We start from the raw sequence: 27,311 nt of genomic DNA, 5'->3' as shown, positions 1-27,311 counted from the left end.
ATTTAAAACCTTATAAGAAAGGACTCAAACACCACTTTACTCTATTTCAATTGAATATCTTCTTTAACAGTCTATTCAAACTTATAATGCTCCGAATGTGAAGTGCTGGTGTGCCTTTCAACTTTCCAGGTCTGGTCTCGACATGACTCATTTTATTCAGCTAGACAAAGTCATTGCTATTTCTTTTCCTCTCTCTCTCTCTCTCTCTCTCTCTCTCTCTCTCTCTCTCTCTCTCTCTCTCTCTCTCTCTCTCTTTTAACACCAATGATGAGTCCTTTTATTAAGTACAAAGAACATCTATGTCTCAAATGAAGAAGAATTTGGGAGCTAGGGCTTATGTCTTAAATTGTTTTTTTACTTTTGAGAACCTCATGCATGTATATAATAAAATATGATCACATACACCTTCATATTCCCATTACAAATCCCAGCCTATTCCCCCTCCTAGGTGCATGGCTTTTCTTTGGTAACTAAGTTTAGTTAGTCCTGCCAATGTGCATGGGTGTGGGGCCATCCACTGGAGCGAAGGAAACCTTCAAGTGGCCACATGTTCAATAAGGAACGACTGTCCCTCCTGAGCAGCTATCCATTGTCACTAGTCATGTTCAGGAGACAGCATCTCAGACCATTCCTTCACACCCTCCAGGTTATGTTCTTTGGAATGGAATGAACTTCCATCCACAGTGCTGCATTCATTCTTAAGTTACAACTATAACTGAAGTCAGCTTGCTTTATATTTTAAAATGAATTTAACTTTCAAACTGTGGTAATTTTTTTCTATAATTATAAATATATAGTTATATAAATCCAAAGCAAGATATTGTACCATTTCTGTGGAATAATGAGGCCACTAGAATTTCAATAGGATAAATAACTTTATCTAAGAATACAGAGTTACTAAAAGACAGAACGAAAGCCTCACATGCTTGACTTTAAACACTGTGCTGATACATCTATGCAGATGACAAACCATGTTTACAGCTAGGTCACTACAAACACAGCTGCCACCAGTTCACTTTTAAAACTCTTCACTAATTTATTCAGGCATACGAAAGGAAGTTAATTTATCATCATTGTCATCAGTATCATGCCCCAATACATTTATGATACCCTGATTTTCCTTCTTCTGAAATACTCTCACATACACATAAAAACCAAGAGCACCAGCCACGTCAAGGCCAAGAATTATCCTATGAAATTCCAAGCAGTGAAGAATTAAAGTCCTGTTGCTAAAACTCCATCCATTGGGGAGATGTAAACAGCACCTTCTCCTGGAATAGTTCCAGTGAAAGATGAAGGTGCAGTTCCTCTAAAGTTCACTCTGTGCAACAGTGAATTGATTAGGCTTAATTACAGTCATGGGTAATAGGTTATGGGCAGGAGCATCCGTGACTTTAAGCAGCCACACTGAAAGGCCTACACCCAGGAGGAAGGATGGCTTTCCCATGACTATGCAGATGGAGTCCCCTCCTCTAATCCACTCCAGCCAATATTATCTAGCCCTTCCCAGGGACCCCCAAACGACATGCAATTAGGGCAGAATTGCACACAACTGGTTGAGAGGGGTGGGTGAACACACAGGTGAGGGTTCCATGACCCTCCCCGCCTCCTCCTTCCACGAAGTCATGATAACCGTTAACAGCGCCTGCTGTGATATTCTGGAAGCAGGTTCAGCGGAACTCCTGAGGGTGATGGCAGTTCTGCTCAGAGGATAGCTCTGTATAACAGGTCTAACCGAATATTAGGACTTTTACATCCAACAGAATCACTCAACCATGGTAGACCCGGTGCACGCCTTCAATTCTAACATACAATTCAGAGCCACGTCAAGTCCTTTGTACTCACAGCCTGGGCATTTGCCCTGCACTGCACAGCCTTTATGACATGAATCCCATGCAGTACCAGACTTGTTCTACCCTGCAATAACATACTACCACATAATGTCCTGATGAATGCCAGGTGAAATACGTAAGAATGGCGGAAATGAGGAAGTCAAAACATGCCTTTCAGTGCTAACTTCCCTTAATAGTCATTAAAAAATACTAACAGTACAGATGATACCTCAGAGTCCCAGGATGATTCATCCTCAGCCTCTTTTTCTGTGGCTAATGTGCATGCCATTTCTGTAAAAGGAAGACCAAAAAAAAAAATGGGGATGGGTGTCATTTGGATTTACACACAATTAGTCCTTTTGTACTTGCCCTAATATTTTTTTCCCTTTACAGTTTTGATATTGCACCCTGCCATGTACCCCAGGATATCCTAGGGCTTATAATCTTCTGACTCAGCCTTTCAGTTTCTGGAATTACAAGTGTTTGATCAGCCACCTTTGATTATCTTAAAATCACACTAAAGCTTAGAAATTCTTCATAGATATTGAGTTCCATTTACTGTTTTTGTCTCCTCCCCCCTGTATGACGCAGTGTGAGTTGTGCTTTTATCAAACACTACCTTCATCTTCTTTGCTAGCCCTTGGCTCGGTTGCACCTTCCTATTAAAATCAAAAGAAGAAAGGATGTCATGAAACCTATTCATTCACTCACTAAAATAAATCGGTTGTTAAGGCCACAACTTATCAAACAGTAAGCATAGCGCAATGAAGCTGAGGACAGAAGACAGATTCTGCTCTCTAGTCAAGCTGAAGTAGAGTTATGATAAAAAATGAGATGAGTCATCCTTTATTCCTATAATTTAAATGATTATAAGGGAATGTGGAAGGGAAGAGGCAGTTCTACCTGCAAAGCAGGAGGAAATGCTATCCACACAACAAGAGTGGTATTGTCAGAGTCAGGGAAGGTACAGGGAGCTGTGAAGGTCATTCTATGCCAGGGCAGCACAACCCAAGGCAAATGAGGGCTGTGAAGGTTCCATTCTTAAACTCTGGATCATGGTACCCATATAGAATGGGCAGCTGACAGATAATCATGAACAAACCACAATGACATTGTGTTTTTTTCACCGTCTTGGAACTTGCTATGTAGATCAGGCTGACCTGTCCTACAAAAGACCTTTTTAATGTTATGATTTTGCTGTTTCTGTTTCTTTAAAAATATGTAATTCATTTGATATCTGCCAAAGTTAACATGAAAAGAAAAAACCTTACATATCATAATTCTATAAAATGGCTTTTTTTTCCTGGTCCATTCTCCACATAAAATAATAGACAACTCCTGAATTTTGGTGAAGACTTTTGTAGTGAATTAAATACTGAATGACTGAATGAACAATACATTAATTTAGTTAGGCATTGAAGGTGATCAGAATTATCCACAATAAGAAACTAGTTCTGTAAACTGAGCACTGGGGTCTGCTAACATACAAGGTTATGGAATAATGACTTATCAGAATCCTGTGCAGGGGCCTCTTCTCTTAACCACTGATAGCTTCAACCGTAATAACAGTGCTCAGATTTTTATTCCAACTTCTTCATCTGTGAGGAAGCTCCACACATGCATTCAGAGAAAAAAAATTCAATTAAAATGAAGTTTAGCTCTAAGTTGCTGTAGAATCTGAGACATATTTAAGTTTTATAACTGGTGTCTAACACTGCAGGGGATAGTACCACATTCATGCTCATGAAGACAAAGAGTCCTGGTTAAACTCACTCAGTGTGTCACAAACAAAAAGGAAACAAAACAAAAAGCTATGCTAGGGGAAGGGGAACTTGTTGGGAGGGGGAGTTTTGTGGTGGTAGGAAGGTGATAAGGGGTGGAGTAAGTGTGACCCGAATGTGTTATATACATGTGTGAAATTGTGAAGAATATATTAATAGTTATGTAAAATAAATACTAGATAGGAAATTATGGCATAATGATTATTAGGTAATTTCCTTTTGATCTATGCTAACCTACAAAATGAAAAGAAACAGCATTAATTAGAGAGAAATATAGCTAGAAGCTAACACAGACCTGGAGCTGGTCATCTCCTCTGCCATCGAGCCTCCTCGGGTCGTGCACGGATGTCACCCCTCCAGCTGGCTCTGCTGACAAATGCACATGTGTAATGAGAGGCTGCTCCCTAGAATTGTCCCACAGGGAAATGAGACATTACAAAATAGAGAACGATAAACAAGGACCATTTTCATTTTCTCTTTGCAAGTGGGAAATTTTAATTCAATATTAATTTTAGATAAATATATAAATATATTTAAATAAAAATATTTCTAATTGTCCAAATGTTTCATCTTCTTGGGGACACATTAGATAGCATTCAGCATCAAAAAGATTCTTCCATAGTAGGATGGCAGACTAGAAGCAGCCTCTGTGAGCTGCAGTCAAGGGGAAGAGTCGGCATGACTAAGAATAAGCTTTCTAGAGAGGAGCCCGATTGGAAGTGTTGGAAATTGCAAAGAGGGTAATAGAGTGAAGCATGCTGAAGGGACACAGGCACCATGCTTGAGTCTACACACTTTGTCTTTATTTTGCTTTCATTTGTTTGTTTGTTGTTTGTCTTTGTTGCTGTGAGACTGGATCTCTGTGTACTCCAGCCACCCTGGAGCTCACTGTTCTCCTACTTCATCCTTTTAATTCCGGATTCTATAAAAGTGTTCCACCCTGCGCCCAGGGCTGTCGTAACTGCATTCTAGCTTAGCAGACTTTCCTAGATTTATGCTGGCTTTATTTTGATGGCTTTGCTGCCCCCTTTTTACACAAGGCAGAGTGTGATTACTGGGTGTGGCTATTAGCGTGTGGTTCCTGAAACACTACCTTGTTCTTTCCTTCCAGCTCCTGGTTCAGCCAATTCTTCCTATCAAAGATGAGAAAAGGGAACACACAACTGTGAAAACATTTATTTACTCACCTACTCACCCACTACAACAAGTAATTGCTGTGTTTACCAAGCCACAACCATTACTCAAGCTGGAAGCAGAAGATTATTTTTTCCATCCAAGCTTTAGTTATGTTTAACAATTGAGAACAGAAGTGAATAATTCATTATTCCTACAGCTGAAATGATTATAGTGAGGAACATATAGGAAAGTCAGTTTGAGCTGGAGAGACGGCTCAGTCATTAAGAGCACAGACTACTCTTCCAGAGGACCCAGGTTCAACTCCCAGCACCCATGTAGCAGCTCAAAACTATCCGCAGATCCAGTTCCAAAGGGTTTGACACCTTTATAAAGACATTACACTTTGGCGGTAAACTAATGCACATGAAATAAAAATAAATAAATCACTTAAAAGATTAAAAAAGAAAGAAAAACCAGTTCTGCCTCCGAAGCCCAGGAAATGCTACAAACACAGGGTGATACGTGGAAGCAGAGAAAGCAAAGGGAAGTGTGACAGTTACTCTGGACCAGGAGAGCATGAGCAGAGTGACAGGCATGGAAACTCGGCAAGCAGGGGCTGTGGAATGGTGTGTGTGAGCCAGAACATGGTTACTGGGAGTGAGATGGGCAGCTCAGACAGAGAATTGAAGCCACGCCTTGTAAAAGGCATTTTCAGGCTACACTGCAAATTTTTGCATTCCTGTGACTGGGATCTAAGTCCCACCATCATAAATATACACCGGATAGTTCATCTCTCACCAGAGAGAAGGGGTATATTTGTTGTTGGCTTGAAAGCATATTCCCTTAGTAAGGCATGAAGAGTTGTCATCCAACACGGAATTGGAATGAAGTTGCTTGTGAGTAAGAAGTAGACGTTGTCAGGGAGAAGGATGTCCTCTGCTTCATTGTTTCTACTCTACTTGTGTGGGGTGGGAAAACAAAACAGAGAATGCCTCAATGAAGAGTCTGGGAGGAGTCAGAGAAGGTCGGGTCAATATCTCTACAGGTAACTTCTTAAATTAAGGCAACTAGGCACTTAGAAGACAAATTAGAATAAATCTGTAAAGTGTAGGAACTGAAATCTTACTCAGAGAAAGCATCATGGACTTCAAGAAAAGAATTATTTGCCACATACAGTTAAATGCTGCGGTGGCTTGAATAGGGATAGACCCCAAAGATCTGAATGCTTGATCATTAGGGAGTGGAGCTGCTTGATAGAGATTAGGAGGTGTGGCCTTGTTGGAGCAGGTGTAGCCTTGCTGTCAGTGTGTCATTGGGGGGTGGACTTTGGGGTTTCAAACACTCAAACCAGGCCCAGTGTCTCTCTCTGCCTGCTGCCTGAAGATCTGGATCTAACACTTTAAGCTGTCTCTCCCTGAACTATGCCTGCCTGCACGCCACCATGCTCCCTGTCATGATGATAATGGACTAAACCTCTGAAACTGGAAGCCAGCCCCAGTTAAGTGCTTTCCTTTATAAGAATTGTGACGGTCATGGTGCTTTTCACAGCAACGGAACACTGACCAAGACACTGTAAATGAATGATAGAAACCAACCAAGAATGCTGAAATTTTGACACCAAAAAGAGAAAGAGTATAATTAGGGAATCCTGATATCTGTCGCAGATGCCAACTGTGAAACTGCATACACAGTCGTGTGTTACCACACATGATATTTACTTATTTAGAACTTTATTCTAATTTGTATTAGTACTTCAGATAAAATATATTATTGTAAACCAAAAATTCTTTATGCTGCAGGAAGGTTCCTTAGTTCAACTATGTTTCCAAAAGTTTCAATTTCAATTATAAGTGAGGCTTATGCCAAGTACACATTGTCCAAGCACTCAGCATTCAGAGAAGAACATTTGAACTGAGAGGTTTCAGGTCTTCCTGTTCAACAACGCAAGGGCTCATGGCATTTCTGTTGGGCAGAAGGCATCTTTCCAGGGGCAAGGGTCAAACCTAGGCTTTGCACATGCAGGCCAGTGCTCTGAGCCTGACTCCATCCCCAAAAGCTTGCTGTTGTGAAACAGGATCTCGCTATGTAGCTCAGGCTGGCTTTGGACTGGTGGACCTCCTGGATGCCACGAGTAGAGACATGTGCCCCTCTACTTGGCCGAAGAGGAGATCTTTACGTGATCATAGAATGAGGCACTACAAGGATCACTACAACATGAGAAAATGATTTTCCAGTTCCCCACACAAGCTCCACACCAACACCGGTTTCCTATCCCCACACATGGTGAGACAGCCAAACACTTCAGGTAGGGCCTGTGTTTAAAGGTAAAGCTACACTTCCGGGTTGAACAAATCTATTCGGTCATGACCAGTAGGGTGAGCTGCATGACAGCCTTGTTTCTCAAGAGGAGGAAGGAAAGAGGAGGAATCTGAGTCAACGGGATTCTTGGCTTCTTAAGAAAACCCAGAAAATTTACATGTAAATATTGAAGAACTATGAATACTGGAGCTAGAACTTTACTGAAAAGTAGGAAACATGGGTTAAATTTTAGGTTCAAAACCCAAATGACAATGAAGACAATGACATCATCCTTATGTCGTCGTCGTCATCATCATCATCATCATCATCATCATTTTATTACAGGAATATTGAATGTCCTCGTGGTTGTGGTTATTAAAAAGAGGGAAATTCATCTAGGTTTTCTCGTAAATATTTTGTCACTGTGAATTTTTTGTCAATTATGTTCTGCTCCCAATTTTCAAAATATTTATCATTCATTTTGCATCTGCCAAAGCCAACATGTAAGGAAATGTTTACATATCATACGATGGGCATATAGTAAATTGAAATTAATACATTTATGCTGTATTTAAATGAGTTAATATATAATAATGTTTACTTAAATTAAACAGCCCCAGAAGATGATCAGAATCCACAATTAGGGATTACTTCTGTAAACAGGGCACTAGAGTATGCTAACACAAAACCACAAACACAAGGTCTAGAGTCAGGTCTCCTATAGGAATCTAACCAGTGGCCATGACACAACCATGCTCAGCTCCAACTCTGTAACAACACGGCTCAGAGTTCATCTCACCTTCATTGTGTGAGCTCATTACACAGAGAGAACAACAGGAAAGATTCAGAGAAAGCTTCTTCCAATTCCAATGGCAGCTGCTAGAAGTGACTATAGATTCTAAGGCGAGCTTAAGTTTTATAGCTAGAATGACGAAAAATAAATGCTGGGTGTAAAATTTTGATAATAATTATACTATTTTACATAGAGAGTAATTTTATTTGTCCCCTGCTACATTATTAGATGAAAGGTACAGAATTAGAGAGAAATATAGCTAGAAGCTAACACAGACCTGGAGCTGGTCATCTCCTCTGCCATCGAGCCTCCTCGGGTCGTGCACGGATGTCACCCCTCCAGCTGGCTCTGCTGACAAATGCACATGTGTAATGAGAGGCTGCTCCCTAGAACTGTCCCACAGGGAAATGAGACATTACAAAATAGAGCACGATAAACAAGGGTATTGGGAAAATAGAGAATTTTGTTTATTTAGTTAAAAAATATATACTTTTAAACATATTTAATATATTTATTTATTTATTTTATGTGTGTGGGTATTTTGACTGCATATGAGAGGACTGTGTCCACACCTGATACCTATAGAGGGTGCCAGGTCCCCTGGAACTGGGGTGGTTGTGAGACTCCTCTGGGAATTGAAACTTGGTCCTCTGCAATAGCAGAAAGTGCTCTTAGCCACCAAGACACTTCTCCAGCTCCCAGAGAAAAAAGATTGAATTGCTTAAACTTGCCATAGTTATCCAGGGAATCACTGGTTATCATGAGGCAGTGAACAGATTCTTCCACAAGATTTTTGGGGCAGTTTGGAAATCACCCATATGCAATTTTATAAAAGAGTCAGAGAAAACAAGAACCAATAGGTTCTATAGTGAAAAGCCAAATTTCAATGAGCAATGAACATCACAAAGGGGTAAAAGGGTACAAACATTGTAAAGAAATGGAGATTATGGTTGGAGCTACATAATTTATATTTAATTCCTTCCTTCCTTCCTCCCTCCCTCCCTCCCTCCCTTCCTTCCTTCCTTCCTTCTTTTTCCCTTCCTTCCCTCCCTTCCTATCTTTTTGTGTCCTGTTGAGGTTGGCCCCTACAATGTGCTCCAGGATGTCCTTGAACTCCTATTCCTCTAACCTCAGTCTCTTAATTCCTGAAATTAGGAGTGTAATTAATTCCACCTTTGATTGTCTTAAAATTTTCACTGTAGCTTAGCAGATTTTCATAGACATCCACCAGCATCATTTTTAATGCTTTGATGACCTCTTTCAGCACAAAGCAAACTGTGATTTCTTTTACCTGAAACATCACCTTTTTCATTTTTTCCACTTCCTGGCTCTGTTGGTCCTTCCTATTAAAAAGAAGAGAAAAGAACACTTCAGAGAGTACATTAACTCACCTACTCACTCACCAAAAATGCAACTACCGAGACCACAATGTTTATTGTATTGCCAAACGATAGGCAGCAATCCTGCATCAAGCTGGATGGAGAAGACACAGTCTGTTTCCCCATTTAAGCAGAAATTACTAAATGAGAACAGAAATGAATTTTCTGTGATTTTTGCTTTGGAAATGATTATTGCTAAGGATAAAGTTGTTATTTTGAAGCCCAGGAAATGCTATAAACACACACACACACACACACACACACACACACACACACACACACACACACACACATATATCAAGGTCAGAGGAGGTAAAGGCAGGTGTGGAGGCTGTTTTCTGGACCATAGCAGGGTGAGCACAAGATAAGGCATGGAAACGAGGAGAAACAGGTATGAAAATGGTGTGCCTAAACTATAATATAGTTACTGGGGATGGCATGGATGGCTCAGACAGAGTCCTGGCCAACCACAGAGACCTTTTTTTTTTTTTTTTTGTGGGCTAGAATATAAATGTCCCTTTTCCTGTAATGGATATCTATACATAAGTGGGTAAAAAGTCACTCTTCCAGCTGTGTAACATATATGAACATAACGTGGGAAGACAGGATAGGAACAGATATTTATTTTATGTATTTACAGATTTACTCTTTGAAAACTTTATCATTGTGTACACCAGAGGAAACGATTCATGAAGAAAATATAAAATGATTCTTTCATGTTTTAAGAGAGGGTCTTGCTACATAGGTTGGGTGGCTTATTTTTCCCTGTATAGCCCAGATTGACCAGAAACTCATGGCAATCTTTCTGCCTCAGCCTCCTGGATGCTGGCGTTACGGACATGCACTACTGTGTCTCGTGGGGAATTACTTTTAGGGTACCTTACTTTTGGGTCGGATGATGAACTGGGACGCAGAGAGACACTCTGGATGCTGGCTAGTCTTCGTTTGAACTCAGTGTACCTGTTCTCCTCCTCCATTATCGAGACACTTTCAGATGACAAATAAGGAAGAAGAAGGCTTTAGACGCTAGGACTCAAGTTCAGATCTCCTTTCTGTCACTTACCAGGTACAGACGAGTCACTTCCTTATTTGTGAGTTTAAGGTTATCTATCAAAACAGTATTTTGGGTAAGGAATAAAAACAGGTCAAGGCGCTGGCAAGATGCCTGCTGCCCAGCTTGACAATATGAGTTTGATTCCTGAAACTCACATGGTGGAAGGAAGGAAAGGAAAGAAGTTGCCCTCTGGCCTCCACTTGGACACCATGGCATGTACAGGTATTTTCACCAATAAGTAAATAAACAGATAAATAAGTAATGAAAAACAGGTTGACGTACCAGAGTATATTTTGATTATAAGTTTATTTAAAATCCTTAAATTCTATGAGCTTTTGCTTCTATCTACAGACAAGTAGGAATATGTAACTGGCAAAAATGAAAAATAAAAGATTATAAAGTGTAGCAGGCTTTTTTTTTGGACTGCCAACAAGTTCTCAAATTATGACACATAGACTTACTATTAGTTATGAATGTTTGGTCTTACCTTATGCTAGTACCACTAGCTGTTTTTTTTTTAAAAAATTTAATTATTTTTAAAAATAATTTTTTTTCTCATTTTACATACCTATCCCAGTTCCCACTCCCTCCCTTCCTCCCACTCTCTCCACTTTCCCCCCACCTCACTCCCCATCCACTCTTCACAGAGGATAAGGCTTCCCATGGGGAGTCAACAAAGTCTGGCACATCACTTTGAGGCAGGACCAAGGCCCTCCCTACTATGTTTAGGCTGATCAAGGTATTCCTCCAAAAAGAATGGGCTCCAGAAAGCCACTTCATGCACAAGTGATAAATCCTGGTCTCACTGCCAGTGGCCCCGTTGACTGCCCAAGCCACACAACTCTTGTCCACATTCAGAGGGCCTAGTTTGGTCACATGGAACCTTCCCCTGCTATCAGTCCAGAGTCAGTGTGCTCTCACGAGCTCAGGTCAGCTGTCTCTGTGAGTTTCCCTATCACAATCTTGACCTCTTCGCTCATATTATTGCTCCTCCCTCTCTTTCACTGGTCTCTGGAAGCCTGGCCCAGTGCTTAGCTGTGGATCTCTGCATCTGCTTCCACCACTAGCTCTTATAACTTAAATTAATCTGTTTCTCTTCATCTACATTTTGCCTCAGGGCTTTTTACCTTTCTTTCATTCTGTATGTCCTACTCCATGTCTGTATGTCTGTCTGACAGCTACCTGACTGGCTGGCCCCAGGCATCTCTCTTTCTTTCTCCCTAGTTCTCTCTTGTTCTTTTCTCCCCCAGCCTAGATTCCTCTTCTTCTTTCTCCTCCTCCTCCTCCTCCTCTTCTTCTTTCTCCTTCTCCTCTTCCTCCTCCTCTTCTTCTTTCTCCTTCTCCTCTTCCTCCTCTTCCTCCTCCTCTTCTTCTTTCTCCTCCTCCTCTTCTTCCTTCTTTTCCTCCTCTTCCTCCTCCTCCTCCTCCTCCTGCTCCTCATTCTCTCTGCCTTCCAGCACCACCTACCCCTCTACTGCCTAGCTATTGGCTGTTCGGCTTTTTATTCGACTAGCCAGGTGCATTAGGCAGGCAAAGAAACACAACTTTAAATCATTAAACAAACTCAGCAGGGCTGGGGAGATGGCTCAGTGGTTAAGAGCACTGACCGTTCTTCCAGAGGATCCGGGTTCAATTCCCAGCACCCATATGGCAGCTACAAACTCAGCATAAACAAATGTAACACATCTTTATATCATTAAGCAAACGCAGCATAAACAAATATGACACAGCTTTATACAATTAAAGTGTAATATTCTACAACATAAAGAAATGTAATACATCTTTACATAGTTAAAGTAATATTCCACAACAAGAAATTCAAAGAAGAGCTGAACGAAGCAAAAATAATTAAGAAAAGATTAGTCACTGAGGGAATAAAAGGTATTTCATAACAGAGGGGAACACTTCAGGGAACGAGGCATTGGCAATGGCCTAAGGAAAACCATGCTGGGGAAACAGTAAGTATAGAAATAAAAAAATCCACTAAACTCATGCTTAGTATGATTAATTAAACACTGTACTTAAGATTTTTTTCATGTCTGTTAAAATACTCCCACTCCAAACTTTCCTGATCTTGTTTACATAAACCAATGGATCCATGGCCACAGCTGAGTGAGAACTGCCGTAAAGCTTTTCATGGTTGAAAACAAGGTCCTGAGACTTTAGCAGGTGTGGAAAGGGATAAGAGACAGTGAAGAGAGGTGAATGTGGTCAAAACACATTGTATATTTATATGGAATTGTCAAAGAAAAAATAAAGATATTCCAAAAACCAAGCCAAAAAAAAAAAAAAAAAAAGGCCTTAGTACCACTGCATTTGTCAAAAATGGGGACACTTTCTGGGACTGGGATGCTCAGGAAAATTTCAAAGCAGGCACTTCATGACTGAATTTTGCAGTTTGAACTGAACTGATATGGACATGAATACAGCATGATACAACCCCATCATTCTATGCACAGGGACAAGAGAAAGCATAGAGAAGCCAGTCAGACTACAGTCAAATCTGGGTCAGCTGTATGTCAGTTAGGAAATCACGAACCAATTACTCAACTTTTATGCGTGACCTGACAGTCACCTAACTGGTATAAAATAGACTACAACTGTTATGCCCAAATCCGCGAAGTCCCCTCAAAAGCCAACAAGGAGACTGATTCCCACATGTAAAAAGCAAAGAGCCTTTATCTTATGTAAGTTGGCAAACTCTGTCTCTCCACATGTCCAACGTATTGGAATAGCCCCGAGCTCAGTTAGAGTTGGGTTTTTATAGTAGTAAAGGTGGGGGTGAGGTGTTTCTGAGGTTCAGGACCCCTGATTGGCTGACATTTGTCTAGGGGTGTCCTGGTGAGTGTGTGCTGGCAGGTGATCCTATCTACAGCGGTTGGAATGTTAGGCATTTCCTTTGGATGGTTTGTTTTTGGGTGGTGCTTGGGTAACCTCAGTTTGTGGTCCTTCCTGCAACCAGGTATTGCTTCAGGGTAAACTACTGAGACTCAGGCCTCCATTTAAATTTATTGATGGCCAGTTCTACTCTGGCAGGTGATAGATAATGGTTGGAAGGAAAGAATTTCCTTTGGGTGACCTGTCCATACTTAGCTTATCATGGCTGACTCCCACAACAACCACAAAGACACTTTTCAAAGCTCTGGTAACGACAGTACGTCCTTCCAGGCTAAAGCATTCAAAACATCACCTTCTTCTCTGCTATCTAATCAGTTAATCAAGTCTTTAGAAATGTGTGAAATCCTACCTTCTGGAAGAGTCCTCTTCAGCACTTTCCTCCACTGTTAAAGACAAAAGTAGAATGCATTTGTGGGCTTCAAGAGGACAATGGGAACATTAGAAGTGTAAGACTCTGATATTTTGTTAGGAGTATTTCCTCGAGACTGAACCTGAAGAGTAGCCTAAAATGTACTCTAACTATACTACTTATAGGCCATGAATGTACAAAACCTCTCTTGCTTCCTCTTCTGTAATTATCAAATGCGAGGAAGAAAATTGACATCTGTGAAACTTCAGTTCCTTAAAGTAAACTGCCATGTGCAGGGACCATGATACCATCCCAGCACTGACCAACAGTGGTCTCATTAGCAGAATCTCTACCATACACCAGCACTGTCCACAAATAGTGCGATCTTTCTGAACTAAGGACACAGGGACACTCCTAAAAGACTGCAGCTATTTCCTTAAGACAGCACAGCTGCTTCAAATGTTCAATCAAAACTGTTCATTTAGGGTGAAACACTATCACAAAGATGCCCGGCCCATGGGTAATTGTACTTTGCAGCATGTCAGAAGACAGGAAACAGACCGGGCACAAAGACCCTGGCAAAGACTTTCTAGTTGCCATGGTGACAACCTCATGCGAAATAGTTAAAATCTCAGCAGGGAAAGGTGAGGAACTCCTGAGTGAGGCAATACAACATTTCCAATGGTTCCTCAATAACCCAAATCAAAGATACTATAATGACTGAAATGCCTAACTAAGAATTCAAAGGCATAGAGGTAAACAATAATCAGCAATAATCAGCAGAGTCAAGGAGGATTCGAAAAAGCAAATAACTAAAGTAAGGAGGCCAGTTCAGGTCCTGAATAAGAAACTTGACAACATGGATGAAAACTCAGCAATAAAAATGACATTTTAAAGGAGCTAAAGAACCCAGAAATGTTAGAAATGAAGTCCAGTCAACCAAATTAAAAAAAAAATGTAGAAGAAAACATCATGCATAATTAGGTCAAGCAGAACAATAGTATCAGTAATAAAACACAGCTTAAAAACATTACATTCAGGTAACAACAAAAACAGATATTGAGAATGACCACCATATTAAAAACTCTGGGATATGATCAACAGACCATGTCTAAGAATCTGTGGGGTAGAAAGAAGTGAGATAAAAACTAAGATATAGAAAACTGTTTAATGAAATTTTAGCAGAAAACTCCTTAAATCTATGGAAAGATATGGACACAAAATACAAGAAGCATTAAGAAACTCAAATAGATGTGACCAGAAAAAAATTTGTCCTCATCATATTATAGTTAAAGCTTTAAGGATCCAGGATAATGAAACAACATCAGAAGCTACAAGAGAAAAGTCTTAACTCACTAAGTCAGTTCATTCCAGTAACACCAGATCTCTCAGCAGAAACCCTAAAATCCAGAAAAGTAGGGAATGATATAATTCCAGCCCTTACAGTATACTGCTAAGTTATTTTTCAAAATAGTTGGAGACTTTCAATACAACTGAAAACTTCAACAACTCATGAACAGTAAATCAACTTTGCAGAAAATACCGAAAGGAATCCTACAAGAGGAGAAAGAAGACAATTACAAACATGATCTTCTAAGAAGAATAAGTTTCATGAGCAGAGAAATAATCAAATAAGACCCAGAAAAGAATCAAACATCTTGAACTCAAAATCCAGCAAGCCTTTATGACCAATAAGAGAAAAAGAAATAAAGAAACAATCTGGGCCAATTAGATTTTTTTAAACAGAAATTAGCAAATACTTCTCAGCAATAACCACAAATGTAAACAGTTTTAGTTAGACCATAAAGAGATGGTGACTAGCAAGTTGATTAAGACACAGAATCTAACTGTAGTCTGCAGTGACAGATACACAGAGAAAGCTGAAGGATTGAAAACAATACTCTGTGTAAGTGGAATATAATGCCAAGTAAAAGTAGGCATACTTGTGTTTGGCAAAATAGTTTTCATGCTCTAAATAATCATGGGAGATAATGATCATATATATTAATAACAGGACTATTATACCAAGAAGACATGATAGTCTCTGTATATGCACCAAACACTGATATATCCAATTTCATAAACCAGTGTTTGACATAAAGAACAGATAAGTATGACATTATACCATGGATAACTTCAATACTTATTATTATCAATAGGTTGGCTATAATACAAAAGCCAGGAAAGCAATGCCAGTGTTAATTTATGTCATAGATCAAATGGACTTAAAGATATTCACAAAATATTCCATCCATCCACGCGACAGCTATGAAAAAATGCCATTCTCAGCATCTAATGAAATATTCTTTGAAATATATCTCACATTAGGCCATAAAGCAAGTTGCACAAATATAAAGGACTACAATATTTATATCCCTTATCTAATCTAATGGAATGAAACTGGAAGTCAATAGCAAGGGAAACCAGAGTGACTCTACTAACACAAAGATGAAATAACACACCATTGGGCCATGGAGAAATCAGAAAGAAAGACTTAAAATTGCACATTCAAGCAAGAAAATAATGGATAATAAAATTTTAATTATAAACATCATGTTTCACCAGAAATTATTTCATAATATTCATCTAGTAATTACAATCTAGTTGTTTCAAAAGTTAAAAGGAAAACATGTTTTTTTTTTAAAAAGAAAATATGTTTTTAGAATAAGCCTAATTGCTTCAGTGTAACTGCCAAGAAACTAGGCAACATGGTAATTTGAAAATTGTTTTCTATTTATAAAAATAGACACAGAAGAAAAAATGAAAAAATAAAAAGATATACACAGAATTTTAGTTTCCAGAATAACTAAATGGAGTTTTCTTCAGACAATATTCATTCAGGATGGAAACATCTATAAATAATTTCTTAAAAACATGTGAATTCTGAGCCAGGCGGTGGTGGCGCATGCCTCTAATCCCAGCACTAGGGAGGCAGAGGCAGGTGGGTCTCTGAGAGTTCGAGACCAGCCTGGTCTACAAGAGCTAGTTCCAGAAGAGGCTCCAAAGCTACAGAGAAACCCTGTCTCGAACCCCCCCTCCCAACATCAAAAAAAAAAAAAACCCAAAAACAAAAAACAAAAAAAACAAACATGTGAATTCTGGACTGCCAATAATGAAACAAAGAACAACGTAAGGTATTTTATGCACTGATATTTTTAAACCTGCTCTTATCAAGATAGTCTCTTAGTTTTTAAAATCTAGGGTAGCCACACCTGGAGTAACTCTTACCTAGGTTGACTCTTTCAGACTTCTCATCTCTCTTCTCTTTATATTCAAGAAGGATTTTCATATTGCTTTGTAAAAATGATAATTAAAATTAATACTGATGTAAAAATCATTTGCTCAGTGTGTTAAAATTTTCATGGTATTGCCTCATAAAGCCTCAACTGTTAAGCACCTCAAGCCTTTACGTCTAAGTGTGTGCTGTCAGAAGACCCCAGACTGGATCAGCAGGAACAAACTGGCAGCTAGCTGTCTTCCTGGACTTCAGTGACAGCTTTCATGGCAGCCCTGAAGCAAGAGACTCAACAGAAACAAAGCCCTCCCCCGCTTCCCTGCTCCATCTGACACTGGACTTGAGCAAACCACTAGCTTTCAGGGACATTTAAGCAGGTGGTTGTGGAAAATGGATTCTGGTGGAAAAAGCACTTTAATGCTAATCTATTTTTAGACTTAAATAGATCATTAGAATAGATCTAATAGGATCAATAGAATCACAGATGTGGCACTATTTCTACTCTGTTCTATAGGGGAATACTTGGGATAAACAGTGCTGGGATTTCCAAGAATAAAGATCTTAAAAGTCCTAGGATAGAGGTTGGTGGTAAAGTTCAGTGTAGAGCTTGGTAAGCTTGCAATTCCCAGTACCACTAAAAACAAAGCAAAACTAAACAAAACAATGAAGGCCCAAGATTATGAATCTGTCACTCACTGCTACTTCCAGGGTGGCCTTTGCTTGGTACCTGCTAATAAATATAGACTAACTCCTTGTCATTCTAAAGCCACCTGAACTGAGTAAGAAGCTCGCCCTGAGGTATAAGATGCACTATTGTAATTTATTTTGAATCTCCGTTTAATAGTAACTAGTATTTAATGTAAGCACTTACGCATAATATTTAAAATCATCAGCATAATCGAATGCAGTCAATCCAAAGTCATCTTTGCAAAAGAGGTCTCCACCTTGCTGAAGAATAAATCTGACTATATCTGTTGAGTCATGACTTACAGCATGCATGAGGGCTGTTCTGAAAAAGCAGAGAGATACGTCACTCTTACTACTTTAACAAAATGAAGGACTAGTTTGCTATACTTTTTTCTAATTATTGTCTAAGTAGAATTGGTTATTAACAGATAACAGCCAAACATCTTGAGGTCTTGAGACTAAGAAAATAACGTACGGAGCCTCCTACACCCCTGTGTCAACTCATCATAGATGCTGCTAACTTAGGCATGTGTCCGGGGCTGGTAAAATTTAAATGAAGAACTCTCATCAGGTGTGATGGTGCATGCCTGGGATCGCAGTACTTACTTAGGTGGCTGAGGCAGGATTGTGAGGTTGAGTCCGGTTTGGACTGCATAAGAAGTTCTCGGTAAGCTTGCCATACAAAGCAAGACTGTCTCATAAACAAATGAACCAAAGCAAGCTACCAAAGACAATATTTCCTTCACTTCATGTGTAATGTGCTAAGATGCATTATATATACTTCATAGGCAGTGGAAGGGCACCTAAGAAAAAGCTATTTACCAGATTCAAGGCATATCATCCGTGAATGGCGGTACGCACTTGTCGTTCCAGCACTAAGGAGGCTGGTGTGGGAGGATCACTGCAATTTCAAGGTAATCTTGGCCAACAAAGTGAGGCCAGCCTGGGCTACACAGTGAGACCTGTCTCAAAGGAACAAGTTAATACAGCAATAATTGCCATAGTGACAGTCAGTGATTTGAGTTGCAGACGTTTACAGTAACTTGCTAGGCACAGAGCTAAATGCTGCATACAGAACCTTCCATCAGCAACTTTAGGATCGATGACCCTGCTTTTCACAGCGGGAAACATGGTTAGCGGTAAGTAGTGTTCCTAAAGTCATACACATGGCAAGTGGGGAAGCCAGGCACATAGCCCAGTTTTACGGGACTCTGCAATCAATCTCCCTTACTTTCACACGACCTCTTCGTCTTCATCAAAGGTTTATCCAAGCCCAGCTCATTTTCTTCCCCACGCCAATGCCAACCCCAAATAAAAATATCCAGGCATGTTAAAAATAAAAATAAAAATAAAAAGCATCTGGAACTAAGAACTAATAGTCATTTAGGGTTAATATGGTTAAATGCTTTTCAGACTATAAAAGGACAGTTCTTTGAAGGAGTCATTCCAAAGACAAAACAATTTTAGCTCCTGTTTCTGCTTACTCTAGCTTTTAAAGCAAAGTGTATAAAAAGCAGAGGTTAAAAATGCTATGAAAAGATTAAGAAGATCAATATTGAGGCAAAAATGAGCTGAGTCTTTGTTATCAAAGTAGAATAAAATTCATGTAATCTCCAGTTGCTAGTTTACAAACATCAATAAATATGTAAGGGGCATATGCTTTAATATACATGGTTCTTTGTGTTGCCCGTTCTGAATAATTCCTTTTCTGCATAGCACTGAGATTTGTGTTGGGTTCTCATTAAATCCCAATTATTATAACTTGTTCTATTTTCTATTAATTCAATATTTCTGAGTACTTGTTACCACTGTACACTACCACTAAGGTTTAGAGGATTATAATACCTTTTCTGGTTGTCAGTTGCATGCACATTAGCATTCTTCATTGATAAAAATTTTGCCATCTTCAGTTTGTTTTCACTGACAGCCAGTAAAAATGGCGTGAAGCCACTCTGTAAAATGACAAAAAGCATTTAACTCACAAAAAACATATTTGTCAGCTGAGTTGAAAAAAATGTAGAAAAGCGATACAAACACATGATGAGGACACAGAAAATATCATCCCTGTGCCTCCCACCCCATGTACCATGGGAGCCTCAGTCCTCTCCAAATGCCCACACTCTCTGTCCCCAAGAGTGTTTGTTTTGATTACGATGTTTACCAAGGCAGTCAATCGACTGCTCCCATGTAAACCCACATCTTGTTTTATGTTAATGCCCTCAGATTCTAAACCACAGTAGTGAAGTTAGCAGGCTATGCCCTCATCTCCAGAACAGTGTATAAATTTTCCTTCCCAAAAATATCTCCTTCTCTAGAAATGCTGAGTCTCACAGAAAAGTAGTAATATTTCTCTGGGAACTATTATAAAACTGTATATTATACATCCAGTATTAAGAAAATATTTTTATCTTTGCTCAGTCCCTACTTGAAAAGTACAGTTGTGAAGTAGAACTGGCTTTAGAGGAACTGTAGCTGTCTGGACACACCACAGAGAGCTTTCTAATGATGCGGGAGTTCACTCCAGGATGCTAAGGAGTCTTGCTTGCTTCTCTTCTTTTATGGTGTCAGGATCCCAGATGCAAATATATCAGGCATTCCTTCTGCAAGGGGCTCGTAAAGAAATGGCTTCTGAATTAAAAGACCCTGGCTTCAAAGGAACTTTGGTTATGACTAGGTGGTTTGCGAGTTTTCTTTTATTGTGTAGCTATTAGAAAGCTTAATACAAGGGGAGATTGTTCAGTGGATAAGGTTCATGAGGACCTGCGTCCAGACCCCCAGTGCCCAGATGAAGTCCAGATGTGGCAGTACATGCCTGTAATCCCAGTACTGGGAGGTAGAGAGAGGCAGGAGGATCCCAGGGTCACTGGTCAGTCAAAAGAGGAGGAAAGCGATAGAGGAAGACACCTGGTGGGTAAACTCTAGCCTTTACGTGTGCACACACGTGCATACATACTCAAAAACCCAATACAAAATCTTATTCCCATAATGACAATTCTGAGACCATATTTCACAAGTATTTTCATATATCTTTGTGCAATGTCTACATTCTAAAACTCAATCCCACTTATAAAAGACTAATGTTAAATATTGATGATGTTCTTGTAACTTATTTAAAAAACTGCGCTGTTTATCAAAACAGTGTATAAATCAAGAGCTGCAAAGTGAAATTTGCTTGGAGGAGCAGAGCAAGCGACATGGAGTTGGGTCATGAACCTGTGGCACAGGTGTGCCTCTCACGCAGGGAGCCAGGTCCTCGGCATAGGTATAAAACAGTCATGCGGGCTCAGAGCTATGTCCTCCACATATGTGCAGTCACACAGGCTGCGTGTTTGAGTCCTCAGCACAGGTATAAACAGTCAAACAGCTTTCCCTTTCTGGTTGGGGTTTTGGTTCAAAGAAGAAAAAAAAAAAACAGAAAAAGTCACTAACTGGAAATTGTATTCAGTCTCCTTGTGTAGGGTTCAGAGATTGGTCAATTCAAAGTGCAACTTGACTTCACTGTGTAAACTCTGGAGAGATATTGCATGTTTGAGAATTTACAGCTTTAGCCCAGCGGCTTTTCCTGCCAGAAACGTCTAACAGGAAGGAAATACTTGTTCTTCACTTGCTTTCCCTCTTAATCATCCCCAGGTCGTCAACCTGGCTTCCTCAGCACCATCGTGAAATTGACTTCCTCATCTACTTAGGACTCCATGAATTTCTTTCCCAAACTGAGGTGCCAAGATTGAGCATCACCTTGACGCACAGCTGGGGAAATTTCAACTACGTTGGTCTTTCGCTCAGTTGCCTTGTTTCTGAACTGGCCTGTGCCAGAATGAATCTCTGATTCATTCCTACTCCAATGTGTCCTTTCTAGCCTTAGCAATGAGAGAGAAGTCTCTTCGATATAACTGGTGTCCAACTCAAGATTTCTTCTGGTCCAATGCTTTAGCTCTGAGTTTTAGGGTAAAGCCCACGTGCAAGGTAAACGATGCTTGCCTGTGTTGGCTTGCAATGCGCAGGAAACCCAGATTTACCTTCAACATTTCAATATTTCATAAATATTTACAATGAATGTATACAAGAAGACTGTGCCCTCTGACACTTCCTTCAAAGTATCAACACTTAAAGAGCTGATGTTGGAGGCAGAGTTTGGTGGCACATGTCTTTCATCTCAGCACTCAGGATGTAGAGGCAGGTGGATCTCTTTCTGAGTTCAAGGCTAGCTTGGTCTACACATTGAGTTCAAGACTCGTCAAGGTATAAAGCGAGACCTTGTTGAGAAGGGGACAGGTCATCTTAGGTACACTTGAGCTTCTCAAGATGGAAGATGATGCCTGTGTGTCTGCAGACAAGGGTTCTCCACACACTTTACAGACATAGTGGGTCAACTGACACCTTTCTTTTTTTTTTTTTTTTTTTTTTTGGTATTTTGAGACAGGATTTCTCTGTGGCTTTGGAGCCTGTCCTGGAACTAGCTCTTGTAGACCAGGCTGGCCTCGAACTCACAGAGATCCGTCTGCCTCTGCCTCCCGAGTGCTGGGATTAAAGGCGTGCACCACCACCGCCCGGCCTGACACCTTTCTTATGTATGGTCTCTACCTTATTCTTTTCTTCAATATTCACTTCATGTTCAAGCAGTCTTGCAGCAAGTGATGTATTCTTATAATAGACAGCATAGTGGAGAGCGCTGTTGCCCTGGGCATCCACAATATTCGGGTCAGCACCGTTCTCCAGCAGAATGGTGGCACATTCTTCTTCCTGACATTGCACAGCCTGTTGGAGTTGCACCAAGAAACAGATCACAGATTCAAAGAATTGCGGATAAACATCCTACAGGATTCACCGTCTGTTTCTTTTAAATGAACACAGACTCCTTCCCATTGCAGGCATTTTAATGCTCTACGCACCTTCACCAGACCTGTGCATTTGTCACTGTCAACGGCGTCGATCTCACACTTTCCCTCGATCAGGGCCATCACTACCTTTGGGCGGCCGTAAGCACAGGCAATGTGGAGGGCGGTCCTGTGAAAATGGAGGGAAGGCTTTTTAGGAAATTATACAGCATGACCTGAAAAACTCAGTCTCGCGGGTGATTTTAAACATTAAATCACATGCAACTCCTCTGTCTTCAAACCAAATATTTATGGAGTGGTGCTTTCCTAGTGTCTTATCATATAGTACCACATAGACTGGGCGTGGTGGTAACATACTGACCTACGGTGCCACATAGACTGGATGTAGTGGTGAATGACTCCAGGCTAGCCCTGAAGATGTGAAAGCAGGAGGATCAGAAGTTCAGGCATCCTTCACTACATAGCAAGTTTGAGGCCAGCCTGGGCTACATGAGACTTCATTTTAAAGGAAAAAAGCTTAAATATTTAATTTTCTTCCACAGAAGTTATATTTATTGCTAATGAGCCTTATTCCAATGAAACTACAGTGTATTTGGATGAAAGGTGTGTGTGTACGCATGTACAAGTATAATGTATGTGTGTATTTTAAGCATTGTACAGGTTAGGTTTTTGTTAATTTGGCATAAGCTAGCATTATCTGGAGGAGAAATCTCAATGCAGAAAATGTCCCCATTAGATTGGCCTGTAGGCAAGTCTGTGGGGGGCACTTCCCTAATTAATGACTGATGTGGGAGGGCCCATCCCTCTGTGGGTGGTGCCACCCCTGGGCAGATGGCCGCCTTGCATTGAAAGACACTATTAGCAGAAACACCACTTCAAGCACATGTCACACTCTCTAATAGAAGTGAGCAATCTTGCCTGAGAAGGGTTCTTATTCCCGTTCTTCCCAAGGGTTGTTGTAATGATAAGTGTTTACTACAACTTTAATGCATGTTCATTCTAAAAGTCAAGGTAAGTAGGAAAGAGCAAGTGTGTGGGCAACTTCCTTCAAAACCAACTACACACTGCACTAAGACTCTGCAAAGCCCAACATACAGAATTAATACAGGAGTATCTTCTAGCTTATGAAACCAAGCTATGTGCAAACAGAAAGAGAACTGATTCCTCTGAGAACTGGAACTATAACTAAGAAATTAAAGCTGAAATTTGCATGTACATTTTAAATGCACGAAAATAATTTTGAGAACAACTTGTCATTGCTTTGGCTGGTACAGGAGCAGATATTTGTGTGTATGTGTGGCCTTTCAAAGTGACGTTCTTCTCACTTCTTACCCAAAGTACATCTTCCACCTGTGCAAACCTCAACCCATTTCTATTCTGTTGCCGAAGCTCCATCTTTCTCTATCCTATGGATGTGCTGAGGTGTATTTGTAAAATGTGTTCTGTTGGTTATTTTTAAACACATGCCATTTTAAATAATGATGATAAAGAAATTGCATGTACACTCCATTATTTCCTAAAGATATTTCAATACGGTAGAGTACATAAAAATCCCTTCTCTTACCAGGGTCACTAAATACTTTTCTATCTCTATATAGCATTGTAGATACTCAAGCCTGTACTTTACTCAATTTTAGTTATAAATCTAGGGCTTGGAGTAGAGTGTTTTTGCTACTACAGCAAGGCCCTGGCTGCTTTCCACAGCATAAATAAGTATGAATAATTAAGAGTTTAATGTTTTCCTTGACTTGAAAAAGTTCCTTATAAAATGAAGATATATTTTCCATTTGAGACATAAGTAGTAAATATTTCATGTCCGGAGGCTTTCTTGTGCACAAACCCCGCCTCCTCCACAACCCCCCACCCCACCCCCGCCGGGCCCTGACACCTCTTCTTCTTGTCTCTGTCGTTCACACCGCATTTCCCAAGCAGGAGCTGCTGTACTCTGGCTGCGTCCCCGACACTCGCAGCCTTGTGGATCTTTCTCAGATCCTTGTCTTTGAGGCGATACTTGGGCGAGAGGAGGATATTGGCACTCTCAAACCCAGTGCCCAGGGAGTGCCGTTGCTGGTCGCGCAAGGACTGTAAGACTTTCTGGCTTTTCTTGTAAGATAAGCTAGCCACTTTCGACATGGCACAGGCTGCTGGACCCAGAGGTCCCTTCCCTCTGTCTTCTGTGTCCCATCGCCGACCCTGATGCCCAACAATGTGATAGATCGCCTCTGGAGAAGCTAACAGCTACAGCGCGTGCAGTGGCCACGGAATCCCAACTGAGAAGTTCTATGGTTTGGGATTGCTTAAAGGTTAGCAGGTGCAGTTGCGGTGGGTAGCAACTCTGTAAGCACACCTGCTCTGGTACTCAGTTGTCACAGCCAAGCCGCCAATGCTGCTCAGTGAGCACCTGCAGCTCTGGTCCTGCCAAAGCCCTACTTTCAAAGTTAAGCAAAGGCATTTAAATTACAAAACCAAATCTCCACATTATCTCTGGAGAGTCAAAGGAATGGAGTGACAGCCAGGGTTATCACCACCAAATCCTCTTCACCCAGAGCCTACTTCAGAAGACCCCTGACCTCTGGAGACGACCACGTCCTGAAAATACTGTCGTTAGCAGGGGGGTGGGGGGGTGGGGTGGGGGGATGGGGAGGATGTAGTACACGGCCTGAATGCTAATAAATTCGAGATGTTCAGCTGTCTCTTGATTAAGGGACATGGGTTTTTGGAAGCACTGAGCCTGACAATAATACCCTTTGCAGAAAAACAGACTATAAAGATGTACACTTTTGACATCCAGGCCGAAGTTGTCGGGGGTCACCTGGCACTGGTTGGACAGCTAGCAGGCAGCAGACAGGGGCATTGGTCAAAATCTGCACAGATAAGAGCGACACCTGGGTCTGCTTGCACTTCAGGCAGGGCCTGGAGGAAGCCACTCACACCCGGTTGTACCTCCACACTACCCAGAGCAGGGCTCACTGCCAGGTGGGTGGAAGTCTTGGTATATTGTCATGGCGATGGGACCCACAGCATGACTTGAGGTGTACTCCAGCTAGGCCTTATTAATTTGGAATGAGAAGGACATTTAGATTATTCTGGTTTGGGTCTCTGCCTTTCAATCAATTGCTGAATGAAGGTTCTATGGTAATATTTAAGATATTCATCAGTTTGACTACAGGGCAAGGCCAGGTCAGGCCCCCTCTCCTCTATTGCTTAGGGTCTTAGCTGGGGTCATCTTTGTGGATTTCTGGGAATTTCTCTAGTGCCAGGTTTCTTGCTAACCCCATAATGGCTCCCTCAATCAAAATCTCTTTCCTTGCTCCCATCTCTGTCTTTCCTCCATCTCAACTATCCCATTTCCTCAAGTTCTCCTCCCCCTTTCCCCTCATTTTCCTCTTCTGTCCTCCATAATACCCCCACCCCCATGCTCCCAATTTTGTCAGGAGATTTTGTCTGTTTCCCCTTTCTAAGAGGATCTGTGTATGTTTTTCTTAGGGTTTACCTTGCTACTTAGCTTTTCTAGGATCATGAACTATAGGCTCAATATCCTTTGCTTTACAGCTAGTATCCACTTACATATCATGTTCATCTTTCTGGGTTTGGGTTAACTCACTGGAGATGTTTTTCTAGTTCCGTTCATTTACATGCAAATTTCAAGACGTCATTTTTTTTCCCCATTGAATAGTACTCTAATGTGTAAATGTGCCACATTTTCTTTATTCTCTGGTTGAGGGGTATCTAGGTTGTTTCCAGGTTCTGGCTATTACAAATAATGCTTCTATTAACATAGATGAACAAGTGTCCTTGTAGTATGATTGAACATCTTTTGGGTATATGCCCAAGAGTGGTATTACTGGGTTCTGAGGTAGGTTGATTCCCAATTTTCTGAGAAACCACCATATGATTTCCAAAATGGTTGTATAAATTTTCATTCCCACCAGCAATGGAGGAGTGTTCCCCTTACTCCACATTCTTTCCAGCATAAGCTAACATTTGCGTTTTTGATCTTAGCCATTCTGACTGGTGTAAGATGGTATCTCAGAGTCATTTCAAACTGCATTTCCATGATGGCTAAGGATGTCAAACATTTCCTTAAGTGTCTTTTGGCAATTTTAGATTTTTCTGTTGAGAATTTTCTGCTTAGTTCTGTATCTCACTTTTAAAATTGCATTATTTGGAATTTTGATGTCTAATTTCTTGATTTCTTTATATATTTTGAAGATCAGTCCTCTGATGTGGGGTTGGTGAGGTAATGTCTGCCTTTGAGGTTGAGGTGTGTTACTTGTATACAGCAGAAGGCTGGATCTTGCTTTCATATCCATTCTCTTAGCCTGTGTCTTTTTATAGGTGAATTGATACCATTGACATTAAGAGATATTAATGATCTCTTAATTATTGATCAGTGGTTGTTAACTCCTGTTATTTTTTGGTGGTAGTGATTGTGTGTTTCCCTTTTTTGGGGTTTGCCGGTGTCACGTCATCTGTTCCCTGTGTTTTTATGGGTGCAGTTAGCTTCCTTGGGTTAAAGTTTTCCTCCTAGTACTTTCTGTAGGGCTGGATTTATGGATAGGTATTATTTAAATCTGGTTTTGTCATGGAATATCTTGTTTTCTCCATCGATGGTGATAAAACTTTGCTGGGTATAGTATTCTGGGCTTGCATTTGTGGTCTCTTAGTGCCTGCAGCACATCTGTCCAGGACCTTCTGGCTTTCATGGTTTCCATTGAGAAGTCAGGTGTAATTCTGATAGTTCTGCCTTTATACATTACTCGACCTTTTTCCTTTGCAGTTTTTAATATTCTTTCTTTATTCTGTATGTCTTGCATTTTGATTATTATATGGCGAAGGAACTTTTTTTTGGTCCAGTCAATTTGGTGTTCTGTAAGCTTCTTGTACCTTCATAGAAATACCCTTCTTTAGGTTGGGAAAGCTTTCTTCTATAATTTTGTTGAATATATTTTCTGTGCCTTTGAGCTGGAGTTCTCCTCCTCCTTCTATTCCTATTATTCTTAGGTTTGGTCTTTTTATGGTGTCCCAGATTTCCTGGATGTTTTTATGTTAAG

The 27,311-nt window shown here is 40.5% G+C and overlaps 1 protein-coding gene across 1 annotated transcript in view; it reads right to left on the bottom strand.

Annotated features, from left to right (window-relative positions):
- LOC121676961 (ankyrin repeat domain-containing protein 26-like) overlaps positions 1-24,390 on the bottom strand; it is an 89,827-nt gene extending 65,437 nt beyond the window's left edge. The window contains 12 exon segments of the mRNA XM_042054068.1: positions 2,062-2,123; positions 2,452-2,491; positions 3,909-3,979; positions 4,707-4,746; positions 9,124-9,163; positions 13,501-13,534; positions 16,729-16,793; positions 17,607-17,744; positions 19,268-19,374; positions 22,004-22,177; positions 22,312-22,426; positions 24,146-24,390. Of these exon segments, the coding sequence (XP_041910002.1) occupies positions 2,062-2,123; positions 2,452-2,491; positions 3,909-3,979; positions 4,707-4,746; positions 9,124-9,163; positions 13,501-13,534; positions 16,729-16,793; positions 17,607-17,744; positions 19,268-19,374; positions 22,004-22,177; positions 22,312-22,426; positions 24,146-24,390 (1,131 nt within the window).
- Positions 24,391-27,311: the final 2,921 nt, after the last annotated feature.

The sequence above is a fragment of the Arvicola amphibius genome, chromosome 1 (genome assembly GCF_903992535.2).
Source record: "Arvicola amphibius chromosome 1, mArvAmp1.2, whole genome shotgun sequence".
Taxonomy (NCBI): Eukaryota; Metazoa; Chordata; class Mammalia; order Rodentia; family Cricetidae; genus Arvicola; species Arvicola amphibius.
This window is presented reverse-complemented; position numbering and strand designations above follow the sequence as displayed.